The sequence below is a fragment of the Mesoplodon bidens genome (assembly GCF_964165515.1).
Source record: "Mesoplodon bidens genome assembly, chromosome: 3".
Classification (NCBI taxonomy): Eukaryota; Metazoa; Chordata; class Mammalia; order Artiodactyla; family Ziphiidae; genus Mesoplodon; species Mesoplodon bidens.
Window position 1 is genome coordinate 4,562,434 of NC_138178.1, and position 13,149 is coordinate 4,575,582.

Genomic DNA, 13,149 nt, shown 5'->3' on the forward strand with positions numbered 1-13,149 from the left:
AAACAGAGGGTAGAATGGTGGTTGTCAGGGGGTTGGGGGGTGGGAGGAATAGAGAGATGCTGGTAAAAGGGTACAAACTTTCAGTTATATGATAAATAAGGTCTTAGGATCTAATGTATAATATAGTGACTACAGTTGATAATACTATATGGTATCACTGAAATTTGCTAAGAGATTAGAACTTAAGTGTTCCCACCATAAAAAAAAAAAAAAGGTAAATATGTGACGTGTTGGTCATGTTAACTTGACGGTTAGGAATCCTTTCCCAACAAGTATGTGTATCAAATCATCATCTCTTACACTTTAAATGTATTACAATTTTATGTCAACTATACCTCAATAAAACTGAAGAAAAAAACTAAACATAAAAGTAAAAAGAAGTGAAAACTCCAGACTGACTTTTGAATGAACCTGAAGGAAATGAGCATGTAGCCCTTGCTCGCCAAGGTTGAATGAAGAGCCCTGACTTAGGGCATTATCAAAATTTAGCCACAAAGTAATTCAGTGAAGTATTCAGTGGGATTTAACTAAGTAGATTTTTTAATGCACCCTGAAAAGTTCACTTTATTTGACATTTTTATTTCAGGAGGGAAATTGTTCATCTATGTCATGTCATTTGAGTTTTGTTTCGTATTTATTCACAAAGATAATCAGATCTAAATGCTTTTCTATTCATGGGAAAGCAAAATGGTTCCTGGGCACTTGTGAAGCCTGAGCCGACCAGTGATAAAAGATGAACACAACACTCTGAATAATAATCCTAACAATTTAGAATATTAGGGCAGAAAGACTTGTTCAGCGAGTCACTGCTTTCTGCCAGAATTCTTTCACCTTTTGAGGCTACAATGTTAGAAATTATATTTGGGGGGCATGATGTTGACCTTTCTGTTACAATATAAATTATTAAGACAAAGAAACAGGTATTTTTACTTTCCTTAGGTTTTTAATATACAGTGTTACTAGTAACCTGGTAATCTAAATAGATGATTGTGGGATTTTCTGACGGTAAATGGCACTTACCCATTCGAAGACATTCCAGAGAAGCTTGGCCCCAGTTCCTTGTATATGAAGACTCGATATAGTAGCAGTGACCATGGAAAGGAATCCACGCTGTGTGCTCTGACTCGGGGCATCTACCAGGCAGCTGTGGGGGTTCAGTGGCAGGGATTTCTGTTAATAAAAAGACATTTCAAATAAAGTAAGACCTGAAGTTTCTTTAGTACATAGAATAATATATCAGCCATTAAGGAAATTTTCATTGCCTATCATTATTTTTTTTTAACTCTAATGGTAATCATTTGGATATGCCATTTCTATTACTGAGTATTCTTTTTACTTTATCATTTTTTTTCATTTAAAATGTATTTCCATAGAAGGTACTATGGTATAACGGCGGTCAATCACATTCATAATTAAGCATGTAGATCTATAGATACCTACAAAGACGTTAATAAGTTCCCCTAAAAGGTCAACCAGAAATAATTTGCAAAGGCAGTCTTCCTTCTAGACATTTTTCCTTTTCTAGGATCCTAGCCCTTATAAAACCTTCTTAGCTATGACTGACATTGATGTTATAACTAAATGGTATAGGTAGAATTCTACGACTTTACCACCGTCTGACTCTATAACTGTATTCTAGGACTGTATCACTGTAATATCACTGACTCTGATGAACCTACACATATTCTGATAAAATTATTTTGATATAGCTGTGCTGTCAACATCAAAAGTAATCATCACTTCCTGAGGACTCTGACATCATAGATTCAGAGGCCTATCCCAATAATAAAAATTCAGAAATGTATAAAGAGGAAATAAACTCTAGCAATGAAGGAAAATTTCTCTGTTATTTTGATCTATGTATATTGTTTATTGCCAGGTCAGTCTTTGGTTAGGTGAAGGAACATGTTTTATCTTATCCTTAAGCTACCCCAAAACATGTGACTGTTTAAGAATATCAATGGTGGTTTGTATTAGCTTATTGAGAAAATTTCAAATTCCTTGATTGTTTTTGTGGATTCAATTACCATCTGATCTTTTGCAGAGAAAATAAAAACTTTCATTGCAATGTGCTGTCTTCCAATAGCCGTCAAGATCCATATAAACACATGCTGACTTCAGTCTGGGCTCATCAGTGGCCCAATTAGTGTATCTCACCCTCCATTTATCGGTCCAAATATATTCATTATTGGTCTGCAAGAACAAAAAAAACCATTAACATGGAGCCTGGCTTCGTTTAGAAAATACCAAAAGAACCCAGCAAAGAGTAAAAAGTATATTTAAGACTGTGATTTGACAAAGAATCTTCAACATTTGGGAATAAAAAGAACATTATAAATTATTTCTACCAACTCAAATTCAGGAAATGCAGCCTTTTTTAAGAAAAAACTACTTCTTAAAGCTCCCCATGAAGACATCATTGGAAGCTATTCTGAAAAACACAGACTTAAAAACCTATATCTTATTCTAGAAAACTCTCTTTATTTGCAGGCCCTCAGTGCAAAAGAGGGGTTTTACCTTTGGAACAAATAAAACACGTATTATATTATCATTGAAATGATAATAAAAACTAAGTCACTTTCATTGAACTCATGGACCCCTGAGAGAAACACTTATCTCTTCTAATCTTCTGACTGTTTGTTGAAACAGGGCCAACGACAAATGACTTATGCAAGGTGACATGGGTGGATAAGAGAGGAGCCTAGGTCTCTTACCTTCCAGTTAGGTGGTCTTTCAACCAAAATGAATCTGATGGCATCTTTTAAAGATAATTGTTTTATTCAATTTGCATACATCTTATTAAATTTATTTGGGCAGATTTATGGTCACATACAAATTAATTGACAACATCAAAAAGATTACTTATCAATAATGTTCTTTTGACAGTCTAAAAGAAATTTTACAGGTAAAGCCTTACAACAGATGCTGTATAACTTTAATCAGAGATAAGTGAATTTTTAAACCATTCAAACAGCTGTCCCCTTTTTAACTGCATTATTTAATTTACCAAAGCAATTACCCAAGATTTAATGACAAAATCAAAAGCATGCATTATCTCAAGTTAGAATTTTGTAGTATTCTACCATATTTAATCAAATAATGCTGGCATAATCATTAACTCCATAGATGTAATCAATATAACAGTATTGTTTTAGTTATAAATGTTGTGATAATGGAAAGCTATTTAATCTTTCTAACAATAAATAAAAGCCTATTTTAAACTCGTAAGAGAATTGGGACCATATTTGTGAGAAGAAAATATATGAATTATCAAGAGAATTAGTTACTAAAAATAGATTCAACATAGAAGTAAAAATGCCGTGCTTAAGTTTAAACACAGAAATCATTGTGTAACTACTTACTTTTAAATGTTTACTAACCTACTTAGGAAATAATCATTGCAAGAAGCGTAAATGTTGATCTCTGCATCATGGTAAAAGAAGTTCTACAAAGTCTGGCGCCAGTCTACTTTCCAGTTATACCCCCTTATCTCCTTTTATTTCTTCTTGGTACTCCTTCCTTATAAGCCACCATCCTAGACCACATCTGTAAAGTTTGACTTTCTCCGAGAAGCCCTGTTGGTCCTCTCCCCTTGCACAAATGATCGCTTTTCTCTCCTCTCCCAGCACTTTGTATATACCTCTCTTTGACACTGTATTATCTCTTAATTACTTGTTGACATCTCTATTTACTGTACTAGGAATTTGCTGATCGACTAGTTAGATGGATGTATGGATGGATGGAGGATAGATGGATCCCCTGGCATCAGAGAAGACTCATTTTAGGAAAATTCTGGCAACTCCCACACCGCTCTTAATTCTGTGCCTCAACTCTCACTCTACACCACCTTTTGCCAACCTTCCTTCTCTGTTATGGAATACAGGGAATTGACCGCAATGAAATCTGTCATACACAGATGGAAGCTGCACAGTTTCAGAATAGATAGCAGCTCTAGAATGACTTTTCACAAAAAATAAGGCATACCCTCATCACCCAGGAACTATGCCCCTGACGCTTTCTTAATTCCTATGGCATAGTTGTAATCATGACACTAGAAAGAAATAAGTTAATAAATAAAACTGTTTAGATGCAGAAAGAAATAAGTTAATAAATAAAACTGTTTAGATGCAGAACTTAATTTTCATACTCAAAATATACAGTAACATTGTATATTAAAAACCTAAGGAAAGTAAAAATAATAATATCAGTTAGGTAAGTCTTAGTTTGATTTCTGACGTAACATCACTAACTTGCTAGATCCTTGCACTGGGTCCTAGAGAGACGGGGTCTTGTACATGTCAGTATCATTTCCAAAGCCCAGCAGGTTTTTACACACAACAAGTATTCAACAGAATGAACAGAAGAGAATCATATTCAATCACAATTTATCAATCATGTCAAGTCGCACATGTTTCCAGCATCTTACCAAGTTACTGTTCAGGGCGATCCACACAGGTTCATTCAGTGTTTGCATCTGCATCCATGCAAATGCATTACTATAGGGATCTAGAATGCTAGCAATCAGGGAAGTGTGAAGCTTGCAATAATCATCTGCTTCGTGCCACTGCAGCTTTAATTTCATGAGTGAATAGCTACTTTCACCATATTTAATAAAGCCATCTGTTGGAATTGCTGTTGGAGAACTAGGCAAGGAAGGGTCTGGAATAAAAAATTATTTCCATTAATATTAAACATTACCTGAGTGCCATCAGTACATGACTTCTATACCTCACACATCCTAAAAAGAATCTGAACAGCACAATTCAAACAGTCAGGTGTTAAACATATTTTCATGAGCCAGAACACAAAGTTCTGTTTTTTAATCAGTACGCCTGATTGAATTAAGTCATTTCCAAACTCTACTTAGAATATTAAGGTAAATACACGATCAAGTTTCTAAACTATAAAACCAAAAAGACTTGCAAATACTATGAGATCTAGTATCTGGATGAAAGACACACCACAGTTTAATCTCATAAACTAAAGAACATCTATCATCCTGTCAACACGAATCTTTTTATTTTTTTCCATCTTGGTCAAATTTTAAGGTCAAGAACAGTCTTCCTCTCCTTCCCTTCCCCCACCCAACTCTGTTCCATTCCACCCATGAATTTGCATCTATTTGTATCTATTTGACTTCACCTATCTATGTACCTTCAAGAAATTGGTTTATGCTCTGGAATGAAGCCATATAACAGTTTCCACTTCATTTAACCTTGGTCTCAGGATCAAGCTTTAATCTTATGATGATTTCCCATGTGAACCCCATATCTTATCCAAACTGAAGCCGTTGCAAGCTGGCGTCACTCTGGCTTTCTGATCTTTCCTCTTCAATCTCTCAGCATGCGTTTCTAATAACTACTCTAGACCCACCCATACTTTGGGCCACTTACTGTCAAGACCCAAAAAAATCGTGTTTCTGGGTGCCTTAGCTGATGCCTTAGGGCAGAACAGAGGCCAGCAGATGACAGCCAGAGGGTGAAATCTGGCCTGTTGTCTGTTTTTGTAGCCCATGAGTTTTTAAATGGTTGGGGGAAAAAAAACAATGAAAAATATTTTGTGACATGTAAACAATACATGAAATTCAAATTTGTGTTCATAAATAAAGTTTCATTGGAACTCGGCCACGCTCATTTGTTGACGTACTGTCTATGATTGTCTGCGATCACAGCAGAGTTGAGTCATTGCAACAAAAACGTTATGGTCTATAAAGCCTGCAATATTTATAATCTGTCTCTTACAGAAAAAGGTTGCCAACCCCTGGTCTAGGGTTCCAGATGTCCCTGCCTACTGATGTTGTCTTGGCCAATTCTCCAACCTGTTCCACTGCATATACCAACGCAACCCACCATGTGCCTTGTTCTGTCACTCCAAGAATGCCAAACTTTCTTTTGAAGACTCTGGTAAGGCAACAATTTTAATTCAGCAAGGAGGGCAGTCTCCCCTTTCTTCTGCTGTTGCTGCCACCGTGTGTTGATAGAATAGCATTAAACCAAGAGACCCAGCCCCGGATCCTTACATGTTACAGCCAGTAGGAAGTAAACAGTCTCATCATTTCCCAGCTTGGAGAGAACTGGGTTTGTCTTAACAACATGGGAAAAGTTTTGGACTGCTAAAAGTGCCCAATGAAGCTTGAGATAAAGCTTGAAGAAGCTTCACCAAAGGCTATATGCAGCCAGGAAATTAGCTCATTTATCCAATTAGCTTGTTTATTAAAACACTCATAGAAAAAATTATAAGGAAAAACTAAATTACTGAGAGGTTATTTTCAGGTGGTTCGATTATAGGTAATTTTTTCTCTTTATGCTTTTCTGTATTTTCTAAAATTTCATCAAGGGACATGTGTTTCATCAAGGGATTGTTTTTAAGTGTTTTATATTCATATGTATTCATTCATGTTTTTATTTATGTATCTTTATATTTACATGAATTCATATATAGTCATTCATACATACTCATATATATGAATAAAAACAACACTGTTTTACTTTTTATTTATTTAATTTTATTCTTTTGGCCACGCCGCACAGATTGCGGGATCTTAGTTCCCCAACCAGGGATCAAACCCAGGCCCCAGCAGTGAAAGCCCTGAGTCCTAACCACTGGACCACCAGGGACTTTCTGAAAACAACACTTTTAAAAAATACTGAACACACATTCTTTGCTGAAATTTTAGAAAATATAGAAAAGCATAAAAATGAGAAAAAAATTACTTAGAATCTAACCACCTCAATATTTTAGTGTTTCCTCATAATTGTTATATATATAGAGATATATATAGATGTATAGACATATTATATATAATATAAATGCAAATATATATACATAGAGAGAGAGCGTTAGAAAGAGACAGTTTTTGATAAATGAAGAAAAATACAATAGTACAATGAAGGAACTAAAGGTCTTAATCCCACGATGCAAACATATCCACTATTCCTATTTTGAGGCATTTCTATCGCCTTCTTGTTCTTTTTTTTTAAGGGGGTTCAAAGTGTTTTTTGCATCATCAGTAATCTATAAAATTTCATATTCTGCCTTTTTTACGTTAACACTGTCGACCTTTCCCGAAACCTAAGTCATTAAAAATTGTCAAAATATCTTTTGTCCGCAGCAAATATTCTATCCCTTGTGTTTACAGGAAGAAGAGAAAGATTTTAAACAAGTTTAGGAATCATCATTCCCTCCTGGAAGGGGACTCCCTTCTTTCCCCAAAGATTGGAAGCACAGATGCATTACCAGTGGCCTAAGATTCTGGTGCTCGAAGGGTGTAGCAGAGAGAGAAAAGCGGCCTGGCCTGGGCCTTCTTTTGGATCAATAGGAGGTTAGAATTCCTGCAGGACTTTGCAATCATCTGAAAATACCTTCAGTGATTTTCAGTCATTGTCATGAATTGATATCAGTTCCCTGATTCCCCAGAAAGTATAGAAACATTTGTTAGATCCGGGAGATCAAGTAGCTTCTAATTCAAGCTCCTCTGAGGGCTCTGCTCGGGGTGACAGTAACCCACCTCATCTCCAACCCTCATCTCTAATCTGTCTTGAGTTTCTGAATCTCTTCTTATGTAGCCAAACGTTTCTATTCTAATTTCACTTGAAACTAAAATGCACACGACCATAATCTTGATTCTTGGTCGATATCCACACATCTGTTTTATTTTCCTTGCACCATAGTTAGGCTTCCTAAGATGAAAAAAGGACTACAAATAAGACATCTACATTTTTAGAGACACAGAATATATAACAAGTAATGAGGCAGATAGGGTGTTTTGGGGCAATGGTTCTCAAATTATACAAATTGAAGTGAGGTATCCCTACTCTGACATTTTTTTCTTTTAAGGTAGAGGTAAGCAAACATCCAAATTTCTAACAAAATTAGAAAAAGTTTCAACCTCTAGTTTAATCTATGCAAACTTTCTGGTAATGGATGAGGGGGCACATTCATGAATAAATTACGGAAAATATCCTTTTTGTCTGTCACAGCCATCCATGGATGAAAGGGAGAATCAAATAAACATGTTGATGGGGACTTCCCCGGTGGTCCAGTGATTAAGACTCCGTGCTTCCACTGCAGGGGGCGCAGGTTCGATCCTTCGTCGGGGAACTAATATCCCACATGCCACGTGGCACGGCCCAAAAAAAATTTAATTATTTAATTAAAAAAAATTTTTTAAACCAACTGGTTGATGTGCAAGGGAAGGGTCACTTTTTTAAAACAAAACTTTATTTTTTTAGAGCAGTTTAAGGCTCACAGCACAATTGAGAAGAATGTCACTTTTTAAAAAGTATGGAAAAACCCCACCTCTTACAGCCCAGCGAGGTCTGGTAGGACTTACCGGGAAGTGTCTGGCATACATAACCTCGCTTACTGTCACAGGTGTCATCCATCCATTTTCCTGCATCCCTTGACTTCCCTCCGATAATAAGAACACAGTCAGCCTGTATATTCATGGAGAAGAAAAAAAAAGCCAAATGTGGATGGATAATTATTTAAACCAATTCATTAATAAGCAACAACAACAAAAAATCCTTTATCCCTAACCTCCAACTTTTAGGATAGTCCTAATTCATTTACAGCACGTTCAATTCATCCCTACTTTCCATGCAACTGGCCAACTTCCATGCAGATCCCTCACTGAACCCTTGCTATTTTAATTGAAAATTAAGCAGAGTTGGATAAATTTTGGAGCTGGTTCTGAGAAATGCTGCTGTCAGAAATCTCATTAATTCCCTGAAAGCTACCACAGCTTTCACTAGGGCCAGAGCGGTCTTCTCAGCCTCCAGCCTCATTATCCCATGAGCCTCAACTATCAGGAACCCCTAACTGTACATTTCAAAGATTCTCTGCACATCCCCATCTCCCTTCTTAGCTATTCTTATCTTTCATTATCCTGGCCCAGCATCTCTGCTCTAAACCAGGAAACCTACACAGAACAAGCATGTTTCCACTACACAATGCATGTGAACGTTTCTCTCCCACTCTCTTTATCAAACTGTATTTAATCCTCTTCATTTTACAGTCCTGAAATTGTAACAACACAATATATGTGTTTTGATTCCAATTTTGTGGAATACAAACTTTATATTTTTATACATGCTAAGAAAAAAATCTAGGAAGAAAACCAACAGTGGAGTTTTCTTCCTGGAAGGTGAGTTTACAGATTTTGTTTGTTTCTGTTGTTTCTCCTTTTCATTATGTTCTAAAAACAAAAAACTTGTGCAACAATGGATTTTTTTGTTTTAAATGAAATTTACCACTCATCCACGAAATCTTTCTAAGCAAACCCTATCTCACTCCAGTCTACTTTTCAGCCCTCATTTATGTAATAAGGATTGAAAGAATTTCTCCCCAGAAAGTCACTTACCCACAACCAGAATATATCTAAACTATACATAGCTACCAAATTAATTATCATAAAGATACCATCTTGATGAGATTGTTTTTCTGCTCAAACCTTTTTTTTTTTTTTTTTTGCTGCCTATCTGACAAAGTCCAAACTCTTTCTTAGGGCATCTAAATTTCTCTGAATTCTGCTTTCCATGTTCTAAAGTTCATGCCTACTTCTTTTCTGCATGAAACTTCTACTATATCTAAAGTTCTTTATTTCCGCCCAAACCCATCTTGTGCCTTTTTCTTAAAGACTTTATTCACCTTTCCCGCTTAACACGACCTTCCCCATCCTCTTGCCATGATCCCCTAATCATGATTTAAACTTCTTGGGAAGAAGACCCACATTCTTCTTCACATGCCTCCTTTCCATCAAATGAAGAGCTCCACAGATATGTGCTGCCTGATTAGATCACTACATCCCACAGGAAGTTTCTTTCCTCCTAACTACTATCATGCTTTATAGCTGATCTTCTCATTACACACTTTCATTTTGTTCCTGTCGTCTTTCTTGTAGAAGACTTGGGGTCTAGCTTAGGTGTAAGCTTCTTCAAGGTAGAATAAAATCTTATGTGCCTTCATGATTTCCACAATGCCTAGTATGGTGTTTAACACTGATTAGTCAGCTTCAATGATATAAGATTAAAAATAGTGAAAAAAAGAAGCAATTTTCATGTACCACAATGTTCATTGAAGCTCTATTTACAATAGCCAGGACATGGAAGCAACCTAAGTGTCCACCGACAGATGAATGGATAAAGATGTGGCACATATACACAATGGAATATTACTCAGCCATAAAAAGAAACGAAATTGAGCTATTTGTAGTGAGGTGGATGGACCTAGAGTCTGTCATACAGAGTGAAGTAAAAGTCAGAAAGAGAAAAACAAATACCATATGCTAACACATATATATGGAATCTAAAAAAAAAAAAAAAAAAAAAGGTCATGAAGAACCTAGGGGCAGGACGGAAATAAAGACACAGACCTACTAGAGAATGGACTTGAGGATATGGGGAGGGGGAAGGGTAAGCTGTGACAAAGCGAGAGAGACGCATGGACATATATACACTACCAAACGTAAGGTAGATAGCTAGTGGGAAGAAGCCGCATAGCACAGGGAGATCAGCTCGGTGCTTTGTGACCACCTAGAGGGGTGGGATAGGGAGGGTGGGAGGGAGATGCAAGGGGGAGGAGATATGGGGATATATGTGTACATATAGCTGATTCACTTTGTTATAAAGCAGAAACTAACACAACAATGTAAAGCAATTATACTCCAATAAAGATGTTAAAAATAAATAATTTTAAAATGTTTTTAAATTTTTTAAAAAAAGAAGCAATTGTCTGTCTTTTAGGTTAATGCACTTAGCACTTAGCAGAGTGTTTGACACATAGTAAGCACTCTGCAAACAGTAGCTCATGATGATGATGATGATAACTTTAGAAGCAGTAGGAGCTTGCAGAACTACACCCCAAAGACTACAACAGTTTCAAGAGTTTAGGGGTAGCTGATGCAAAGAACATCGCTAACTCTGGGTTCAAGTGCACATGCTGACTACAACCTGGGCCCATACTGGAGCTGGCTTTCCCTATTCCTCACTACCATCACCATCTATGTCCTCCCACCCCCAACCCAAAGATGAAGAGTCCTTAACTGAATGTATAACCCTTCCTTCAAGGCTGGCTCAGTCTGAAACAGTTGAAATGTGCAAGAATGAATCGGATCAAGGAGTACTCTGGCAGAATTTTTCACAGAAGATTAACCACTAATATGGCGACCTGAAGCAAACGGACAGAGTACAGAGAGGTGACCGGAAAGCGATATTTACATCTTCATAAGAAAGACTGCTCCTTCTCCCACCAGGGTAACCTTTCCCCCAGTTTGTGTAATGAACTCCTCGGCCATCCGTCCAAAGGAAGGTGTGCTCTGAATTGACATCATTCAGCCCAGTCCAGGTGTGAAAAGTGGAGTTTTTCATATGATATGTAAGGAATGCTGAAAGAAAGTTTCACAAGATAATTGTGAACTTTGAGGGGAAAGACTCCGATATCAAAAATACTCAGAAGACATTAATTTACAAATACCGAGCATGTGATCAATGCCTTTATTATCATTTAAAAGCACTTACCGTGAAAACAAACACAGTCTAACCTGAGCAGCATGTTAGCACTTCAGCTTTGGACTTTGAAAATTTTCTCATAATAAAAGTCTAGGTTTTACCTGGGTCACTGCAGATAGTTGTATAGGTTGTGCCCTACCCAAGGACACTGGGGCGCTGGGGCCGGCAGGGCTGAAGTCCACCCTATGCCCCACCCTCCATTTTGTACACCCAGATCTGGGTTGTGGCTGCCTACCATTCTGCAGGAAGAGGTATATTTTTCTAATTCACGCACGGTCATCCTGTACTAGTCAGCAGGTGTCCTGTTTCTATAAATAAGATAACCTGATTATACTGGGTTGGCCAAAAAGTTCGTTCGGGTTCTTCCAAAATGGATAAAGGCCTAAATGTAAGGCCAGACACTATCAAACTCTTAGAGAAAAACATAGGCATAACACTCTATGACATCAATCACAGCAAGATCCTTTTTGACCCATCTCCTAGAGAAATGGAAATAAAAACAAAAATAAAGAAATGGGACCTAATGAAACTTAAAAGCTTTTGCACAACAAAGGAAACCATAAACAAGACCAAAAGACAACCCTCAGAATGGGAGAAAATATTTGCAAATGAAACAACTGACAAAGGATTAATCTCCAAGATTTACAAGCAGCTCATGCAGCTCAATAACAACAACAAAAAAACAACCCAATCCAAAAATGGGCAGAAGACCTAAATAGATATTTCTCCAAAGAAGATATACAGATTGCCAACAAACACATGAAAGGATGCTCAACATCATTAATCATTAGAGAAATGCAAATCAAAACTACAATGAGATATCATCTCACACCAGTCAGAATGGCCATCATCAAAAAATCTAGAAACAATAAATGCTGGAGAGGGTGTGGAGAAAAGGGAACCCTCTTGCACTGTTGGTGGGAATGTAAATTGGTGCAGCCACTATGGAGAACAGTATGGAGTTTCCTTAAAAAACTAAAAATAGAACTACCATATGACCCAGCAATCCCACTACTGGGCATACACCCTGAGAAAACCATAATTCAAAAAGAGACATGTACCAAAATGTTCATTGCAGCTCTATTTACAATAGCCAGGACATGGAAACAACCTAAGTGTCCATCATCGGATGAATGGATAAAGAAGATGTGGCACATATATACACTGGAATATTACTCAGCCATAAAAAGAAACGAAATTGAGATATTTGTAATGAGGTGGATGGACCTAGAGTGTGTCATACAGAGTGAAGTAAGTCAGAAAGAGAAAAACAAATACCATACGTTAACACATATATATGGAATCTAAGGGAAAAAAAAAGGTCATGAAGAACCTAGGGTAAGATGGGAATAAAGACACAGACCTGCTCTAGAGAATGGACTTGAGGACACGGGGAGGGGGAAGGGTAAGCTGGGATGAAGTGAGAGAGAGGCATGGACATATATACACTACCAAACATAAAATAGATAGCTAGTGGGAAGCAGCCGCATAGCACAGGGAGATCAGCTTGGTGCTTTGTGACCACCTAGAGGGGTGGGATAGAGAGGGTGGGAAGGAGGGAGATGCAAGAGGGAAGAGATAGGGGAACATATGTATATGTATAACTGATTCACTTTGTTATAAAGCAGAAACTAACACACCA

General features: G+C 37.1%; 1 protein-coding gene across 1 annotated transcript in view; it reads right to left on the bottom strand.

The window, feature by feature from the left end:
• MRC1 (mannose receptor C-type 1) overlaps positions 1-13,149 on the bottom strand; it is a 97,703-nt gene that overhangs the window by 13,395 nt on the left and 71,159 nt on the right. Inside the window, exons 22-26 of the mRNA XM_081226758.1 lie at positions 11,217-11,383; positions 8,333-8,435; positions 4,427-4,659; positions 2,028-2,193; positions 1,021-1,170 (exon numbers count right to left, since the gene is read on the bottom strand). Of these exons, the coding sequence (XP_081082884.1) occupies positions 1,021-1,170; positions 2,028-2,193; positions 4,427-4,659; positions 8,333-8,435; positions 11,217-11,383 (819 nt within the window). The remainder of the gene's footprint in view (positions 1-1,020; positions 1,171-2,027; positions 2,194-4,426; positions 4,660-8,332; positions 8,436-11,216; positions 11,384-13,149) is intronic.